Genomic DNA, 20,303 nt, shown 5'->3' on the forward strand with positions numbered 1-20,303 from the left:
CGCTGTTTTTTCTGCCGGTGCCTGTCGAGTCGGACCTTTGGGTCCTGGTCCCAAACTGCGAAACATGCCGACACGGTACCGTCTCTGGTACCCCCGAGGGCCCCTTACGAAACTCTCGACCGTGCGTGTACCCGCGCAGAGCACGTGAAACACGATATTCACCGTTCTGATTTCACGAACTACCCATACATCCCGTCCCTGCGTCCGCAGTCCTTTTCGCGGCGATTTTAGCGCGCCCAAGTATCGAGACGGGACGCGAACAATGATAACGAACGGGGACGCGAGGAAAAGCGCGGCGATCGGTTGCGAAACGACCCGAGGCGGTTCTGTCCTTAAACACAGCCGATCTAATCGTTCGAATTTCCCAATCGCCGTTGTCCGTTGACAGGTGCGCCGATGGAAGAAAAACCGGCGAAAAGTCGGTCGGATGATTCACGATCCGTGGATCGACGCGCCGAATTAGGAGGGGCTGCGGGCGCGAACGTTGTTTACGAGGTCGGGCTCGACTCTCCGTGGCGATAAGTAACGGCAATTACAAGGAAACGGCGCGGTGGTTGCGCCGTCGCTGGCCGTGTACGCGGCCACGGCGCATGCTCCGTCGCTGGGACGCAGGCGCAGAACGGGCGGGTAAAGGACGCGGGCGCGCAACCGCGCGCGGCGCGGCGCGGCGCGTTCGGTATTTAAATTAACCGATCGATCCCGGCCGTGTTCACCTCGCACATTATGCAAATGCCGTGAAAACACGTAAAAGTTTTCTGCAAAACCAATTACGCCGACGCGACACCGGCACCGTTGCGGCTGCCCCGAGTTAATTGCGAATTTTTGCGCCGTCCAGTCATTACGCTCCGGCCCTCCCCCTCTCGCGCGCCTTCCGTTTCGTCGCTGCGCCACGGCCGGGGACCGCGACCGGGGCCCGCGATCGAGGGAGAAAGGAGAGCCGAAAGAATGCTCTTTTGCAATTCCGCTCAGCTGGCCCGAGCACGAGCCATCGTTCTTAAGCCCCGACATCGATCCGTCGACGTAAATTGTCGGTCTTTAACGTCGACGTACAAGAATTACGCGCCGCCCGACCGTTTAAGGGACATTTCGCCCGATGATCGACCGGTGCGACGGTTTACGAGTTGATGACCGCGACTCCGCTGGTTGTTGTCTTTTTAAACGCGACTGCACTTATCGACTACTTCGCGCGAATCGTTCATTAATCTCGATTGCATCGCGAAATGGCTGCCGCGCCTTTTCAAATGACTGTGCATCATCGCGTTAACGAACGTCGGTTACTCGTGATGAAGTAGCGTCGAAGAAATTCCAAATTAATCGCGGCGCGTGTGGACAACGTGTTCCACGCGTTGTTTCGCGTCTGCGAAAACACAGCATTGACGACGCTTCGAATGAAGGGTATCTCTTTCTGTAAGAGATTCTACGAGTTAATCGTGTAGCTAAGAGCATTTATAACCACTGCTGTAAAAAGTAATAGTTCGTTGACAAGTCTCTGCTCGAGATTTGCCTGTCACCCTGAAAACAACTGGGTTAACGACTCGTGCGCGCAATTGGTAAGCTGTAATTGCGATCCGCGGGATAGGCAGATCGCGATCTGCTACGAAGGTACGCGAACAAATGTAAAAGGGAAAAAGGTCCAACTGCATTACTTGCTCGACGATTTGTCTACCCCGTCGTGACCAACGATGAGATACGACGTCGTGTTATCGCTCGTACCAACGATTACCACCCATTTTTCGAGTGGAATGAGATTCACCACTTCCTGCTCCCTTCTTTTTCACCCCTTCGCTCCAAAGTTCGCTCGAGTAATGTGTCTAGCGAAAAAAATCGCGAAAAAGGGCGGAGAAACGGTCCACTGCTCGCGTTAGCTTAATTGTAAAACAGTCGGGACATACGAAGGCGACGTCCACACCCTTGCTGCACCTGTCGCCACGGTTAGAGGCTCGCGTGCATGCTCTATAGATAGGATCGCAGCGACCTCGAAGGATATCGCGGTGTCTGGGTGCCGCTTTGGAAGTTCGGTCGTTTGTCAACCGGGTTCACCTATTTAAACGTCAAGATCGGCGACAAGTGTCGACAGAACGACTTCGCCTAAGTCAGCCTTGATACATTTCGCCCACGCGGGATCGGGGAGCGACTTTTCCATCTTCCGCGTCCCGCGCACCCACGTGTGGCTCACCTCTTCAAGGCCGGCTCGGCCCCATCGTCGGCTAAACGCGTGGACACGCGCGCTCGCTGACGAACCGCGAACCTTTCCTCCTGGTAAACAACACCCACCTCCGCGCCGTTCCCGTTTCTCCTCGTTCCGTGCGGATCCTCGCCGAGGAAACGGTACCTCTCGCCCAACCTTCTCTCGTCCGACGTCGTCACCGCTCTCTGTCAGGCATCGACGACTTTTCGATTTTTCGGAAGCACACCCACGCTGGGCGTGTTTGTTAGCCGTCGTCGAGATTCGGATTTGTTCGTTTATTTTAATCGCGTCAATCATTGATGTTTCGAACTGCGTTGTTTACACTTCCATTCTGTATTTTGGAATGTTGCGCTTGATTCGTTCGTTGGTTTCGATGTTCGTTGCTCGACAATAAGAACAGCCAGTGACACTTTTTGCTTTCGCGACAGCTGCGCGACACGGAGACGCTAAATTGCGTTAGCCGACGAAGATCAAGATGGAGGGCAGCGTGGCTTTTGCTCGTCGCGAAATTTCCCCTGCGCGTGCACGGCTCGTTCGCGCACGGCCGCGCGAGAGGCGTTCGCACGTGGGCTGACGGTTGCAGCGCGCCCCGCGTGGGCTAAAACAATTCTCGGTTAATTAAGATAATCGGTTGTTTATGACGCCACGCCACGGTTTTATCTGTCGCCACTCGGGTGAAATTCACTCGCGGCGACAAGAAAGCGGGTCCGCGTGCTTCCTCTCGACCGGCCAGAGAAATGAGCTCGTGATACGGGTTCAACGACTACTTTTTTCACAGCTGCATACGTGGAATTCCGAGCGTTTTGTTCGCGAATGTACCTTCTGTTTTTTTTTTCTTCCGTGGAATCGGGTACGATGATGATAAAACACCGTGGTCGACGATACCCGCGAACATTTCTCGCTTCGATCCAGTGGCGAACCTAATCAACGCATCGGGAGCGAGATTCTAACGGTGGGTCGTTCAGAATCTGGACTTTTAATCTCGCGATCAGATCTCTTTCGCGAATGGTACCAACGCCGAGCGAGACACGCGATCGAGCAATTAGCCGTTATAATGCACGTTACGAACACCGACCCGTCTGGACAGCCTCGTGGAAACCATTTCTTCGGTTTCTCGTGAAACCGTCGACTACGAGTGATTTTAATAAAACGGCAACGGACGCTAAATGGCAATTCCTCAGAGACGTTCCGCGCGCAAGCTCGATCATAATCGTTGGCATAATTAAACGCGAGGTCCGAGCCGCTGCCGCGGTAAAGGAGGAGGATGCTCGAGAGGTCTGGTACCGCTTGCGCAACCTCCGTACCGTGAAATTAAACGACCGCGATTAATGGTAATACACAATCGGGTTAAGGCTGAGATTAAAGGCTGGCGATTCGATATTGGAAGGGTGTTCGCATGATATTTGATGCGCTCACGAGGTATAAACAGCTGTCGCTAATCAATTTTAATTACGTCCTCAAAAAAATAATAGAAATGAAAACAAGATTGAAAAGTTTCGCGTTTTTGAATGGTGTAAAATCAATTGGAGTTTCTGTTGGATAGCTCGATTTGCAGCGATCGAAGATATCGGTTCACTTTCATCTGTGTTTTCACTCGAGTATTTACTTCGAACGAGTGTCGAGGCATTTCAATCCCGATCCACAGCTTCCGTTGTTAGGATACTTGCTTGATCGACGCTCATTCAGAGCAAAATGCTGAAATGACTCGGAAATGGGAATTGCAGGATATTTGTGGACGGAAGAGGAGAGAGTTGCCCATACCGGGTGGTCGACGCACTGGGTCACTGGGTCTAATTAGGTAATTAGCGATCTGTATCTCGCCCTTTCCCTTTGTTACGCAACGACAGCATTCTCAGCGTACGAAGAAAGTCCGGCTTTCCTATCTTTGTTAAACGTATCGTTTCAACGCCTTGCCTGATACTGGACTGGCGACATTTAAGGAATTCGAGCGACTTTTCCTTTGTAAAAATGTGCTTCTTGTACTTTACTTCGTTCGTACGCCACTGTACTTTAGTATCTCATCGAGACACTCACTTAGACTGTCACGAATTGAGCGATTTTCGAAAATGGATAACTCTATACCCAACAAAACAGAAACTGCAATATCCAACAAATTTCTCTTTCCCTTGCCACAGTTCAGATTAAAATTGAAAATTACAACCGACACGAGTGGCGATTATTTAATATCCCTGTTACGAAAGGCTCTCTCGAGAAAGCGGATGAAAATCGCGAAGAGACGAGAGGCGAACAGAAATACCAGCGTCGAGGAGAAAATGACAATCGCTTTTTAATAACGTCCACGTCGTCCCGTCGTCGAGTCCACCACGGGTACCGTTTCTCGTTTTAGAATCGGCTCGATCGGGAAAAATCGCGTATGCACGCGTCGTCTCGCTCGGCTCACCTGCGCGGACCCGTCTCGGCGACGGCCACGGCAAATTGGCCCGTACTTTATGTCACGCCGCGTAATTTACGCGTCGTTCGCCGCCTTTTCGCCGCGAGGTAATGAAATGGTAATAACAACGTTGCGATTCGGGGACGAGCCTCGGGCGGCCATCATTACGCCGCTAATGTGGGAAATCGTGCCCGAATGGGGAACGGACACGCCGCTGAATCCGCGCCATGGCACTCTGTCGCCGCAGACGCTCGCGAGACGTATCCATGTTTTCTCTTTTGTTCAGGAAAGCGGACGATTCGTTAATTACACGTTTTATACGGACGTTTATTGCCAGCACATTAACTGTTCTTTCTTTCACGATACTCTTCAAGAGCCCTCCACGCGTTCCTATTAGTTCTTCTAACTTTTTAACAAAATTAAATGATCTGTCTGATCATAATTGTCTTCTCTACTTTACTCGCGTTGCAATGAAGTATTCTTTTGATCGTGATCCATTCTATAAAGTTAGTTCAAGTACTTTATATTATCGCATCTCATTTCAGAGTTTGTTGGTACGAGTGTTTGGCTGGCTCGTACCATTATTGGAGGCAAAGAGATTAACATGTTGTTAAGAATGAGATTTTTTTTGTATCGTAGGAAGGAGGTAGAGTGGGCGGTAACATTGACCTATATAACACTATCGTAATTACACTGTCCGCGGGTAAAGTACCGGCTGCACCGCGGACAAAGAGAAAATTGTTCGGAGTAACGATGAAATAAGTGGTCGGTTAGCCCGTCCCGATTCATTAACATGTTTCGTTTATAGATATTGAGATTCTGCTAGCCGGCAGCACTCGCGCGATCCATGATATCATACAAAATAAACGTTACCCGGCCTGTTCATTATCGCGGACAATATAATTCGCAGCCAACGTGAATTGTGTCCTTCGATGTGTTTACCGGCAATAATGTCGCGCTGAATTCGAGAATCAATGCGAGCACTGTTCGCTGCCAGGAATACCGCGGCGTTCTCCCATGCCAACGAAAATATCGTACATAATCGAACACGCTTGTAAACATCGTTTCCTTCCGATAAACAGCTAACCAATTTTATTCCCCGTTTCCACGGACGCTCGTTTAATATCGATTTTAACGCTGTATCCCACCTTTTCATCGACTCGCTCCGTTTCGCCTCGCAATTCCATTAGCCCGTAGAAATTATCAGACTCGAGTGTCATCAGACAGAGAAAAAAAAACAATAGTCGAATTAATAACTGACACTCTTCATTTCCTTCAAAGTCTTTTCTTTAATTACAGAGCTCTATTTGGCTTGAATAGATGTGATTTAAGTTTGTTAGCACTGTTGGACTGGGATTGAAAGTTTTATGGAACAGAGTCAAACTGTAAGTGGGATTATTTGTCACGTAAATTATAACTAAGCTGATCTTAGTATATTCGAATCGACGCTATTTTCTACTACGCCTAAACCTTCTCCACGCTACGACTTCTCATTCTATATTGTACGCTGCGTCTTTCTTTCTACGATCTTCTATTTTATACTACTCGTTGTATCATGCCTAATCACCCTCGTCTTTATATTCTTTCTCTCTCTCTTTCTCTAATTCATGCCTGAAAACCTAGTGACAAGACTTCTTTGGTCTTTCTTTTGGATAAAAGGGGGCAAATAGGCCTGCATCGTGTCACTCGACAACACCGCGAGCCTGCCATGAACTACTCTCTTAACAGCCAAGAACACGGACTTCAAACTCCACAATACTTGGAAACTCTTAATACAAATATCCATAGATACTTCTTAGTTAATAACGACTGCTTCTTCATTCGACTTCGTCTCTTTTAAATCACAAAACTTGTCCAAAAAGTATGTTCAATTGGTGTGCCATGTGTACTCTTCTCAGAATATCGGTTACTGTTTCTAGAATCTGATTAATTATTACTCGAAAGGCGTAATACAAGCACGGAGGGACATCAATGCTAATCCTCAAGTAGCAACGCTGAAGATAGAGTCACGAAAAGAATTAGATAAATGCACGATATTCGATCATTCATATATAAAATTATTTGAGACTAGGTGTCGCGTGGTATTCTCGACGAAAGTTAAAGGATTCGACGATCCGTCGGCGATCGTTGCTGGAGAGGAATGCGCGGAACGGAGTGGCTCGATCTCGCGAAATTTCACATGTGGTTGGCATGGCATGCCGTTCAAGCCGCTCGGCAGAACCGGTCAATTTCTTCGCTGAAGGCATTACGTCTGTTTTATCTGGAAGATCTATAATGGACAGCTGAAAGCGAGACTCGGCGTCGCGGGGGGAATTGAAACGGATAACGCGTTGGATCAATGGCTTTTGTCGTCCCGCCGGTGTCCGATATGGCGATAACGCGCTTCCGCGTGTACGCAGCCCGGAAATATGTCGCGGATCCACGGTTATGGATCGACTCGACGTTACGCTCAAGGGTATTTATTGTAGTTGGATCGGCTGGCCCACTAAGGGCAAGCATAAGCGCATGATTATGAACTCTCCGCGACACGCTGACGCTTTGCTTTTTATGTGCTGTTCTTTATCCAGTTTATACGCGAAATTTCGTTCAGGGAAGGATATCGTTGTCTTTGAGATCGATTCAAGGTATCCTATCTAATTTTGATTTAGATTCTCTTATTCGGTACCACCTAGCGACACGATGTCCAGTATCTGCGTATAATTGAATACACAGAGATTAAATAGCCATTTTAATTATACATACGTATACTTCTACTTTGAACCTGTCGCATATTTTTGCACTCTATAAGCGTTTTGCATTTTTTATAAAAGCATCCATAGTTGAGCTTATCCACATTAATGAATAAACTTCGTACAAGTGAGAGACACGCTGCTTTACTTATAAAGTACTCCAACCAACATTTCGATAAAAATTCCAAACGTTACTCCAAAAATCAATTTCTAAAGCAAGACGAAGGTCCATGAACCGTCGAAAACGGGTGCGAACGCGAACGTCCTCGGATCACCGCGGCGCGATTAAGTCGAATAAAAGAGATCCTTGGTTGGAGATGACTCCGCGGCGGTTGGAAGGATAGGCGGCTCGTTACGGGGCGCGCGCTGGGAATGACAATGTTTCCAGGTAGCCGTCAGGTGTTCGGAGTTACGATAACGTCTAATAACAGCAACGACGGAAGGCGGTGGGTACCGGTGTGGAAGAGAGACGGGCAGAGGAAAGGTAGGAACGGGAGAAGGCCAGCTCGCGGACTCGCTGCATCGGGGACCAGGTGGCCGACCGATTTGCCGCGACCACAATGGCGCGTGGGCCGTGGAATTGTCCTGCGTCCGGCCTTTTTGCCTTCTCGTCTATCGCTGCGATGACGAAACGATCCGTGAGAGACTTCTGCGAGAGACTGCCTCGCGTACGAGGAATACGCGCGCTCCCAAGCCCTCGCGCGCGGGAGTACGCGCGCGATTTATCGCCGTTTCCATGGACCAGCTGTCGCGCTGGGACCACGAGCGGAGAGCGCGATCTTTTTTCCGCTCCCTCGTTGTATCCCCGCGTTATCTGCAGGGGTCGATCGTGAACGATGTCGCGTGTGACGACCGCTTTTGGAATTTCAGTACGGGGACGTTGGAGCACGTTGGTATCGTAATTGTACAATGTTCGAGGTGTAATATTTGGAGGAATTTACATGCGCCAGAAATGAGGAGAGTTGCGTCAGACTTCGCGACACTCTTCACGCAGTGATTTCGAATAATTAACAACTTCTTCGATACCAGTAAACATCTCGAAGGAACCGATTTACGTGCCATTAGTGTCTTCGTAATAAAAATAGAACGGTGTGACTGGTTGATAAACGTCTTCCACCGCGGTGTCTTAGCTGGGACGCCGTTCTTCCGGAATAGAAGACCAATTAACCTGAATTCGTGGCGAGCGAAAGGGCGACGAGCGGGGAACGAAAGGGAAGAACGTAGGACGGGCGAAGGTAAAAGTGTCGCCTCGGTTTCGGCTCGGAACCAGCCGTTCTCCGGGCACGAACGCTCGCGGAAGGAAGAGACGATGTCCCGTTTAATTCGCCGCGCGTGGGCGTCGGCTAAGAAACGATTCTAAGCGTCAGCACTCGGTCACCGGAGTTCTTTGGCTCAGAGATTCCCTCTCCGGCACCCCTTTCCCTCGCCACCGCGATCGGCCAGCCTTGAATACCAACGATCGTCACTTCCTTCCTCCCGTCAATGTTTTCCGTCGGCACTGGCTACTGAATTTCAATTCGCCGCCTCGTTTCGATGCACGAATTTCTGCCACTCGTCTGCGCGTCGAAAAATCCACCTCGATCGATCGTGACTCGCGGACGATCGATAATCGTACACGCGTCGCGCCAACGATTTTCGATTCGATCTCGTTTAATGATCGGGGCAAAACGAACTGGCCCAATACGCTGCTCTTTGAACGAAATAATTTTCAAATACAAGTTTGATTAATTATTTTAAGAAGTAGACGTGTGTCGATTACGTTTCACAGTAGTGGATTTTGGTTTCTACTTTATTGTTCGCGTCAGAATATCGAAGCGGTACTTTCTTGATAGATTAACTGGTTGTTAATTTCTTAAAGCGTGGTCGATTTGAATGCACAGATGGAAATGCGAAGGTTAACAATCAGATTAGAGTATAACCAGTAAACTCTGTGTTCCCATCGCCGATTACAACACCGATGAGTCACGGACACGGGTGTATTCGGTCGATATCGTTAAAGAAACCCTGGCAAACGACTCGACGACCCGCACAGCCGCGCAGCCCAGATACCCGCGCGTCGACCATAAAATCGGTTGAAATACTATCAATTACGATCGAGGCGTCTGAAAGCTCGAGCGAAGGAGGATGCTCGGGCCGTAAATCAAAGCGGATCGCCCGTGTCCGCGCGACAGAAGCGTTCAGCTAGGAACAGGGCAGCGAAGCCGGGAGAGAAAATAGTCGGCGCGATTGTCGGGTGGATTGGCACGTGGCTCGTCGCCGTGCCATTATAAAACACCGTGTTACGTGCGTGGGCCGGGCATGTAAGTAAGCATCGCTAGCTGCGTCGCGTCCTTTTCGCTTCTTCCCCCTATTTTTTACCCTTTTTTTGTTTTTTTTTCTTCTGTTCTTTTTCTCTCGCGCCGCGGAACGCACACCAGCTCGCTGGTCGAACGACGAGGCGCAACGCGATTTTTACGGTGACGTGTACGTGTACACGTGTACACGCGTGGCGATTTCAATGCGATACTTTCAGCCGCGGCTCCGATTCGACGTATCTCGATCCGGTTCGCCCACGGGGAACCCGGGACACGTCGATGTGTATGAATATGCAAAGATAACGCGCGCGATTTATTTATAAGTATGACGCCGGAGATCGATTCCTCGAGGAGGCAGGCGTGAAAAATCGGCATAATATTATCAAAACGTGATGTTACGAAACGGCCGATGGAAAGCGCCCCGCTATCGCGAAATTGCGCGCGTCCAGGCTTGACGAGGCAGCACGCGCCCCTCGTTCGAGCCGGTATACACGGTGAACCGATTAACGTCGCCGTTTTCCACCAGCTATTGTTTCGTACGCGAAATATCGCTCGCGAGGGACACGCGGATACCGTTCAGATATCGAGAAATAGGAAATACAGTAGTGAAAGAGATCCGTATTGTACGATATAATATTTGCGAATGTCACATTTTTCGTAGAATTTAGCTTGTACCAAGCGACAGCGGATTTTCCTTGTATCTGCACGCCTACGATACTCTACTTGACACAAGTATAGAGAATGTATTCCAGGAAGCAAGCTTCTCAGCGAGCAGAAACGAAAAAAGGGGAAGAAGACGTTAAAGAATCGAGGGCTTATGTAAATAATGCGAGGTAAAAGATCCTCATCCGACGGTTGGAACGAAACTCGCGACGAATCCCGCGCGACAAGTTTCCTCGCGGCACGAACTTTCCCGCGCGACTGGAATAATAAAAGAGTTCCCTCTGGAAGTGGTTCACCCTGTACAGCGCGGGGAACGCCGGCGTCCGCGTGTCCGCGCGCGATTTTTTCCGCGCCGCCGCGCATTTTTCGCGCCGTTACACACTATCGTATGAATTGTGGACCAGTCCGGGCGATTGGTTATCTCGCGCCGGCCGCGTTCCCAGTTAATTCGAGAGTACACGCGCGCGACACGCGATAAATTAGATAGAACGTAAACGAGACTGTCGGAACTATTCTCGATCCGCGAAATCGACCGCCGCGTAATTTATGCCCGACACGTGTGGGATTATGAGCGGTCTGTTGCCCCTCTCTGTCCCTCACGCGGTTGGTTATCATCGCGAGTAACGATTTTTCGTGCGTGCCCGGTCGAATTTTATGCCACGGAAAAATCGACGCTCGCTCGATGCCGTTCCCTTTGGTCTCGCGGCGCGAATCGTAACCGTACCTCGAAATGGACGGCGATAAGTTAAGAGACTCGTTAAAATCCATCATACTCCATATTCGATCGGGAGGAGGAGAGAAAAAAGGAAGGCGCGTAGCCTCGCGTAGCGAGGCGTCATAAATCATCGAACGTTGCGCAGAAATTTCGGTGGTAAGAGGCAGCCCTAAGTGAAATCGTCCGTGACGGACCTCGCGTATCCAGAGACTTGAACGCGTGGATAGGAACGATCCCCCGTGCGCGCGCGCTCGCGCTCCTCCGCGTCCTACGCGGGGCTCACTCGGGACCCGATGGCTCGCGGTGTAATTCACGCGAAGGGCCCGTTTCGTCGTTCGAAGTGGGTTAACTTCGCCGCGTTTTTACTCAGGGACGTCTCGCGGACGTCCTCCGCGAAAGAAGGCGCGCGTTCGCGCGCGCAAGGCCGTAAACGCCCGGCGTCGGACACTTTTACGGACCGGCAGAGCCGAAAGTTACGATCCTGCTTTCCGTTTAATTAATTTCACCGCGAACGCCCTCGAAAGATCGGGCCGCGCGTGTAACGCAACCGGGGCTGGCTCTCTCGCGCGCGTAGACGCGAAACAGGGGGGAAAAAGAGGAAAAAGTGCGCGACGTTTTTCGTGTCGCCGCCCGGGTAATTGGACGTCGAACGGATTTTTCAAAGCGACTGGGGAACCAGGTCGCATAATTAAGCCCGGTAAAGGCATAGCCGTCGACTTTTAGCGCTTAGAGGGAAAAGCGCGGATAACCGGGAACGCGTCGATCGACCGCGAGAGGTGGCAAGATCGAGCGCAACCAGGAAGGATCGATGGAGAACGGAAGAAGAAACGCGGGACTCTTCGTTGATGCGAGCGACAGCGTGCACGATTGCGACAGTTTCACTGATTAGCATACCAACGGTTCGAAACGTTCAACGACTTTACGCGAACATATGGCTGACTCGTAAACTTCTTTCATGTATAATGCGTGATTGTGAATGGTCGATACGAAGACGATCTTAGTAGAAGAAGTAGAATGTAAAGAAGTCGAAGTCGAGAAACGAAGAAACGAGGAAGAGATTGAAAAAATGATACGACGGAACCTTTTGAAAGAGACTACTTCGTGGAAGGCGGGGGCCGTGTCTCGATAAGAAATCAGGGGGTACAGTTTTAATCGTTAGCCGGGCTAATTAGCCTGGTCGTTACGAAATTCGTTGGGCCGTGGCAGAGAGGAGCGGGGCGGTGGAAACGCGTGGTACGTCGAGGATTTTCTCGTGGAGAGGCAACGGGCGAGCACAAAAACAAGCTCGACCGCCGGCGCTGGGCTCTGTTATAATGGAAAACGAGCCCCGTCGCGTGGGACGTTTCATTAATGAAGATGTCTCATTAAGTAGGAGCGCCTCGGCCTGGCGGCGAGGTTATCGGCTCGCTGGGCGATTGGAAACGAGGCCTCCGCATCTCTGACATAATTTTCCATTACGAAACGACCGCGCGTTAATGGCGCGTATTTTCGGGGAGTCGTTGTACCGGATCGTACTCGCGGTCGATAATTACCCCCGTGATCGGGTTCCCCGGTTATTAAGCGACGGCTCGGGTGTCCCTGTCGCGAGAAACGCGCCGCGTCGCGTACGTCTCGTTTCCAGTTCGAGTTCGAGCGAATTTTCGCCCAGCGGTTCCGCGTGCGAGACGAGCTCGCGAGAGATTCAGGCGCCAGTCTCACTGGCGGCTCACGAGATACACTCCGTTTCCCTTTTTTTTTCTCTTTTCTCGAGCGAACTCTCGCGTCGCCAGAACGTGTTCCTTGCCGCGTGGAATGTTGAGATTGGTAATTGCAATAAAACGCTGGGACGAATTGCGTGCTCCTGTCAGAGTGTCTTTCATAACCGTCTAATCTCTTTGGCGAAATGACTAAGTAACGACGAGCGTGATAATAAATAGTAATTGCTATAATTGCAATCAAGGGGATGAAAAATTTGACCGTTCGCTGGTGAAAATGAGAAAGGACTACGCGAAGGGGTTGCAGGGTTGGGCACGAGCGTCGATCCCTGGAACGGAACGCAGAATGCCCAAGTAAATTTCGCGGCGGAATTCCGTGCCCACACGACGGGTCCTATCGACTCTCGGATCGACCTTAAATTACTCGCGGTTCTCCGGTGGAAGTAGTCTCGAACTTTTGAGTCAGACTCGGGCTGGCGCGAGGATAATGGCGTCGTCGCGCGGAGAAAGAAAGATAACTTAGAGATCGGGCGAAAGGCTGGTGGGGAGGGTGGGATCGAAGATGGGAGGGAAAGACTGCGATTTCACGGACGCGAGAGCGAGATGGCGCGAAGATGAAGGGGGAAAGAGAGGGATACTCTCGGCAAAGTCTGAAATCGGCCCGCACCCTGCTGAATTTACGATTGTCCACGCGAAAGCGTAGGTAATCGTCGATGATATCACCGTTATAAATAGGCACGCCTCCTGTCTCCCGTATATTTATACCCGCGCGCAGCCAGCGCGCACCTACCTGTCCGCACGAATATTCGCGCTGCTCCCTTTCTCTCTCTCTCTCTCTCCCTCTCTCTATCTTTCTCTCTGTCCTTTCCGTGGGTATTACTCTCCCGGGAGAGCGCGAACGCCAGTACACAGGTGTGTGGGTACTTGTCCCCTTCGAACAGTGACGCCGGAATTACGGGGGCAGCGCGCGGCCTACCGTCGCACGTTTCCACGCGGGAAAACGGTCGCTCGCGCGCGTTCTGGATATTCCACATCGCGAACTCTGATTCTCGTCTGAGGGGGCGAAATTCCAACCGCTTCTCAACGAACGCTCCAATGGGACAATGGAAGGACGTGGGGAACGTCGATCGTAATAGCTCGATGTGACGTAAACTGCTGTAACGACGGGAATGCGAGCCGATCGCGGACGAACTAACGGAGAATGTTATCGAACGAACGTCTCTGCTGTTCATTCTTCTCGATGCCGCGGAACTTTTTTAAAGAACCAGCTATTCTTTGGATGAAATTGATAAGTAACGACGGAATCAACCTGTGCTGTTCTTGAAGCTATTTACTTGAAGGTTCACCCCATGCTCCATCGCGAGATTTACGCCATGGTCGGAGCAATTGCTATTCTCGAGAAACGTCTTTAGTTCTGTCTAGTATTTGCATGCCCAAAACTTAGATGGCACATGACTTAATATATATTATACGTGTCATAAATTTCACTACCTTCGATGATGCTGAAGACCGATCAGACGGACGGTGATCGCATGAACATTTCCAATGGATTCATGTATGGACTTTCACCTGCAGTTTCCCATACTTTTTGGCATCTTCTCGCGTTTTTCCACTCTCTACTCCTTCGTTCATCCATTCAACTAGTTTCATACATCCTTGACTCAAATTATCAGCAATCATCGACCTGCAATCTCCACTTCCAACAGTCCAACCACTCTGATGACAATGAACGCATTCATCGTACCTTCACCTTTAAACCATTTCTAAATACGCGTATAGTGTAGAGTAAGTCTCTAAATATAGACTAAATTTCGAGAAACTAGATAGTCGTTTTAACAGGAGACTACCGGATACTCCAATCCTCAAGTTCAACGATACCCAACTCTTCGTCGACTGGCAAAGAAAATACGAAATTTCGCCCACTTCGAAGGTAATTCGACAACGGAACGGTTGAACGCGTCTCGGAATCGATCGAAAAAATAAGGTCGACGCCACTGTCGACAGGTACGCGTCTCGGTGGCGTGTGCGTGCGTTGAGCGCGCGCGGCCCGGTTCGCCCGGCGCGGGCAAAAAGTAATTGCAGAAAAAGGCGGCCGATAAACGCGACAAAATGACGTTCTAAGGACTGCTGCCGGTGGTCCGCGGCTTTAATGAGGCCTGCTCGGGCCCGCAGCTACGCGTTACGATTCGTCCGGCACGGAGGGGAAGAACAGAGCGCGGAACAAACGCACCGCGGGGGTCGTATCCGCGCGTCCCCGCCTCGACGTATTTATACGTCGATCGATCGCGAGGCCGCGTCGCTCGCGTGCTGCGGGGGATAACGTATGCGAGCGGCGCAAAAACCGAGCCGCGGCTTCGTTTGCCCGTGGCAAAATCAATTTTCGGTCCGGCGAGAGACGCGGGTCTCCACCATCGCCGCAGTCGATGCTCCGCCCGGCCTCGTTACGTGCGTCCAAAGGCTTCAGCGCCGCGTACTGCGGCTCGCGATGAGTTATCGCTGGCCACTCGTTGTATTGTTGTTCGACGGTGTTGCTCGAACCGATGTCGGGACGATGTTACGTCCGCGAGGGCCGGTGGTCGGTATAACTTTCTTGCGACTGGGTTCCGCTCGCCTGATCTTAACCTCTTCCTTTCTATGGAAGACCCGTCGCGCGACTCGTGGGTGTGGAGAGCGAACAGCGCAACTTTTCACGCCTCTTTTGCGTTTACGTCTGCCAGAAGTATCGTAATTTCCACTTTTCCGTATGGGTACAGTTGCGTATCGATCGAAACGCGTCGCGTTGCATTAGTCGATCACTACGCAACCATGCAACGATTTTGCCAGGACCGTTGTGCGGTCCGAGGATACGCAACAAACGGACCCGTATCTCGCGGCGTTGAAAGGCCAAAAAGGCTGATCGATCCACCGCGAGGTAGGAGCAACGCAATTTCGTTTTAACAAGAATTTCACGCTACACATTATATCGCAGTTACGAGGCGCCGTATATTATCATTGATTTCGCGCAGAAGCGAGACGAGCAAAATTGGAGACGTGCATTAAGCGGCGCTAAAGAGGTCAGCCGGCGTAAACTTTCGCGGATCTCGAATCGGCGTTCGACAACCGGTAACGACGGGATGATTACACGGGGAACGGAGGCGTAACGACGAGGAGGCGATGCTTGGCCGCGGATACGCGACCAACAGGCCAGGGTAACTGCAACGTTGGGATGCACGCAACACAGTTGCGCGATTACAGGCCGTCTCGCATAATAACCGAGGCTCGCGCTGCCTGGCCACCGATCGGAAGCGAACGTCGTCGCACGGCGAACCGTTAGCCGTTTTCATCGTTTATTCCGGACGTGGGGACCGACACTTCCTCCTCCGCGCGCGCTGCTAGTCAAGATCAATCGTCGCTTATCGGGGGCGCGGACGTGCTCGCGATGCAACGGGAAGCTTTCGCTTTGGTCGATCGCGTTCGCCATCGATCGTTTCTTTCTCAGTTGCATTCGTTACTTTTACCTTATATTCGTAAAACCTTCAATTACTGGCAAAGTAATTACGATTTTTTTTAGCAATGCACACGAAAAACTTATTCCATAAACAGGCACTTGCAAAAGTACAGAAACGCGAGTTATGCGGGAAAAATATGGAGGCATAAAACTGTTGCGCGGCTGGCAGGAAGCAGCGAAGCTCGGTCCTCTCCGTTGCTCGCGGCGCAAGGAGAAAAAGGTTAATTCGCGTGGCGGGGGATATAAACTGGCGATCGCGGGCGATAAAATTCGAAGACGTGCCGGGGGAGGGGGGGAATACGTACCCGCGGGCTTGTCGATTTTCCGTTACGATCTCGTTCGAGCGTTGTCCCGCGCGGCGCGGCGAACGGGATAAAAACGTCCCGTGAATCGGTGCCGCGGCCACGAGACGATTCCGATCGTCGAAGGCGCGGCGGGATCGTCCAGAAAATCGCCTACGGGGCCCCGCGAGGGATCCAGGCACCGGACGAAAGACGCGAATCGCTCGCGAGGGTCCGCGGCAAGAACCCAGGCTAAGAGCGGAGAGGACCCGGGCCTCGTTCTCGTTTAAGGGTCATAAAGCGCGACGACAAGGGCAGCCGTCGGGCAAAAAGGGAGCAATAAAATGTAAATGTACTCACATTCCTTGTTGCGATCCATGGCGTGTTGAAGCGGCGAGTCGTCGACCTCCGCCTTCGGCGGCGACTGATTACCCTCGGCCATCTCAACGGCCTGCGATCCTGGAACACCCGCGGTCTTCCTTCCTGCCACGTCCGCCGCTTTGTCCTGCTGCGGCGAGGGCTTCGTGCCTTTCTTACAGTTTCCAGCGTCCCTGCGGGTCCCGGGCGCGGACCGGAACGGGGCAAAACGTGCCGTTTTGTGAATTAATCTTTCATACGCCGGGGATATACGTCGAGAGCGGCCGACGGGAACCCCACGGGCATCCGGAGGGCCGTGTGCGCGGCCTCTCGTCGCCCCTGGTCGCGTCCGGCAATCGCGGGAAGAGGAGAACGGGGACACCGGGGCGAGGGATCGAACGCGCCGGCAAAACGAGTGTCAATCGGTCCCGGGTCCCATCGTCCGGCCCCGTTTTTGTTCATCACGACGGAATGACGGATCAATCGACACTCGATCGAACCGGATGGAACGTTTTCATCAGAAAGCGACGAAAACCGCCTCCCTCCCTCCCTCATTTCTCCTCTTCGCCCCTTTGCTAAAGCGGATCGCGAGCAACTGACCCCTCCGGCAAGAAACCGTTCGCGCGGGATGAATCGCTGGGCCTGCGAAACTTCGATCTTCTCGGGTTCTAGTGTAATAGATCCAATTAGGCGATGAAATTTCAGCGTTTTTGTTAATAAGTAGATTTTCATCCTGTTTACTGTCTTTATCTAGCGATTTAGCTGAATCTAAGTGGTGATTATCGAATCAGCGCACGTTTGAGGAATTTTTTTTGATATACTGTATATGAATAACATTTTAATTGATATCTCTGGTTTAAAAAGTACAGGAAGGAGTGTTTATCCAAAGTGCCATATTATACTGATGAGCGTGTGTCGATTCACCGTCATTTTATCTCCATACTTCGACTCAATTATACCTTTGCACGACTACGTTCAAGAATTTAACCGTGGAACACTGTCCACTTAAAAAAAAAAATGAAACGAGACGAAGATTGTAATGGAACTCTTAAAATCCAGGAACCTCCGTTACCTGCCGCGACTCTTTCGCGATGTGCCGCGGGCAACAGAACCGCGCAATTAAAATTTATCAAATAGACCTCGTCTCTGCAACTTTGTTACACCCCGTTATCTCCCGTTTTATTGAACGTAATTTACGTTACTGCGTTCGAAGTGTCGCCGCGAGTCCGCTGCCGAGTACTCGGAAGCCGTATCCCCGCGAAATGATTTAGCGCGCGATAAGTCGCGACGCAACATCGTCGCGCGTTATCTCGCGGCGCACCGCGGAGGGTGGAACGATATCTCGCGAGAGGCGTTCGAGCGCGCGTAAAACCGGGTCATTCGAAGCGACGAGCGCGGAAAGAAAAAGGCGAACTGAGAGAGAGAAGATAAGGGGCAGCGTTGAACGCGGAAAGTTCAGGTTAAATTAGCGCCCAGCTGGACGGGAGACATTTTTCGGACACTCGAGAAGAGAGAGATCGCTCGTCAGCTCGGTAGATACGGAGGCGGCTGTTCGAACGTTTATGTTACCCTCGAGCGTTCGAGGGAGCCTCGTTTCCAGAGACGATCGCGCGTGGTTATCGTGACCGCTTGATAGAAATAAACTGGCGGAACTCGCGAAAATGGAGTGCGGCGAGTTCGCGTTATCGACGCGGGCGTCGCGACGCGTAGGTGTAACACGGATTCTATGGAACACAGCTGCGACTATGTTCGATTATACTCGGAGGGGTCAGTCACTCGTACGGATTCGAGATTCGAACGATCGATTCGATTTCATTGATAGAGTAGTCACCTCTCGTCTTTGGATTCGCGTCTGGCTTCCTTCCTGTCCCTCTCCTTGTCCTTAAGGCTGTCCGGCTTCTTCGCCTTGGACTTGGACTTCTGGTCACCTTTGGCGGCCTTGTGCTCAAGGACGGCGCTGGTGTCGGCGGCCACGATGCCCTCGGTGTTCAACTGACCACCGGAAGTGCTCGACGAAGAGGAGGTCGAGGCTCGGGTGTTAGTATAGTCCTGCACGAGGAGCGCACCTCGTTATCCGGGATTCGTTCAAGGACGCTCGGAGGCCACCGATCGCGACGGATAGAGGGACTTGGGTGGGACAAGCAGGCTTACCTTAAACCACTCCGGGTATATCGCGCTGATGGTGTCCAGGAGATCCTGATCGAGCTGAATCCTCCAGAACGGGGAGCCGCTGTCCAACCTGTGGCCAGACTCTGCAACAACCGTAGATCCGTGAACGTTATTACCAACCATCGACGAATCCAACTACTCCCACAAAAATTGAACGCGAAACTGAATAAAAAACGGAAAAAAAATCCTCGCCAAGCAACGCGTGGGCGTGTCCGCGCAAGAAAAGAGAGACATCGAATTTATTTCGATCGACAGTTCGGCCCGTTCTTTTTTTCTCCCACGGCCAGCAATTAAACGTTAGCATCATTCAGAAGGGGAGGGACAAAAGCGCGGTAATAAAATCCATCGTATCGGTCTTTGCCTTTTTACAAGTTCGCGGCATCGAATCATCGACGACATAAATCCCATCGGCGTCGATGCGGCCTCCGATCGACTTATCTTCTTCTATCCGGAGGCGGGCAATAAAATACCTCCTCATATACAGGAGCGACGAGGGGGCAGGCAAGTTTTTCTGGGAATTCTATCGGACGCGGATCGTCGCGGATCGGCGACCCCATCGATCACCGGGCACGAATTCGCGGCCCGATTAAATATAGGATTTAGAGTGTGCAACCGGGCACGACCCACCGCGCGAAGGTTGACCGGTTTCGGGGGCCCTAAGGAGTCATTCCCACCGCATAAGGGCTAATGGTACCCCGGACGACCAATAGCCCCGGCAAGGCGTATCAAAACCTCGCGGAATGCGCGGCCGCCGCGTTTCTTTCGTGGATTCCACGGGATTCCCTGCCTAATTTAAACGTTCGTCCCTGCCGCTCGTCGCTCGGAGGGATCACCTCTGGACACGAACCAGACGAAGGACGAGAGATCTGTCCCTGCGCACCGGGTTTCGTCCGCCATCGCGGCGGTGGGGTGGAACACCTCGTTACGACGACATTCTACGGGCGAGACGCGTGCCCTGCCTTCGTGATCGAGCCACGAATCGGGCAGACGGAGATTGGAAAAAGGAGGAAGAGCGGTCCCGCGGGACTTTCGGGCTGCTCGTCGCGCAGAAAACACGGGTTCGTGCCCGCTCCCCGTGTTCGCCACTGTTGAGTAACGGCCCGGAAAAACGCGCTTTTCTCGGATCCAAGCGAGAACACGATGGTATACTAATGACTCCTGTACGCGTCTACCATCGACGATCATTCCGTAGTAAGATCGATCTGCTGGATGAAGTCGCGATCGATGCGATGCGGTTCTAAATCGAACGTTAAATCGTTTCAGAAATAATTATTCGCTCTCGTGGATCTACGATAAGCAAAAGTTCGCATCATTCCTCATTCTCAGAGGCTTCT

The 20,303-nt window shown here is 51.5% G+C and overlaps 2 protein-coding genes across 5 annotated transcripts in view; one reads left to right on the forward strand and one right to left on the reverse strand.

Annotated features, from left to right (window-relative positions):
* Nucleotides 1-20,303, forward strand: part of LOC143429400 (uncharacterized) — a 381,903-nt gene that overhangs the window by 106,216 nt on the left and 255,384 nt on the right. The window lies entirely within an intron of this gene.
* Nucleotides 1-20,303, reverse strand: part of LOC143428725 (uncharacterized) — a 214,662-nt gene that overhangs the window by 62,989 nt on the left and 131,370 nt on the right. For all 3 annotated transcript variants that reach the window (XM_076903784.1, XM_076903785.1, XM_076903783.1), the window contains exons 2-4: nt 18,952-19,052; nt 18,632-18,849; nt 16,804-16,994 (exon numbers count right to left, since the gene is read on the reverse strand). In XM_076903784.1, coding sequence (XP_076759899.1) covers nt 16,804-16,994; nt 18,632-18,849; nt 18,952-19,052 — 510 coding nt within the window. The remainder of the gene's footprint in view (nt 1-16,803; nt 16,995-18,631; nt 18,850-18,951; nt 19,053-20,303) is intronic.

This window comes from Xylocopa sonorina, chromosome 11, assembly GCF_050948175.1.
Source record: "Xylocopa sonorina isolate GNS202 chromosome 11, iyXylSono1_principal, whole genome shotgun sequence".
NCBI lineage: Eukaryota > Metazoa > Arthropoda > Insecta > Hymenoptera > Apidae > Xylocopa > Xylocopa sonorina.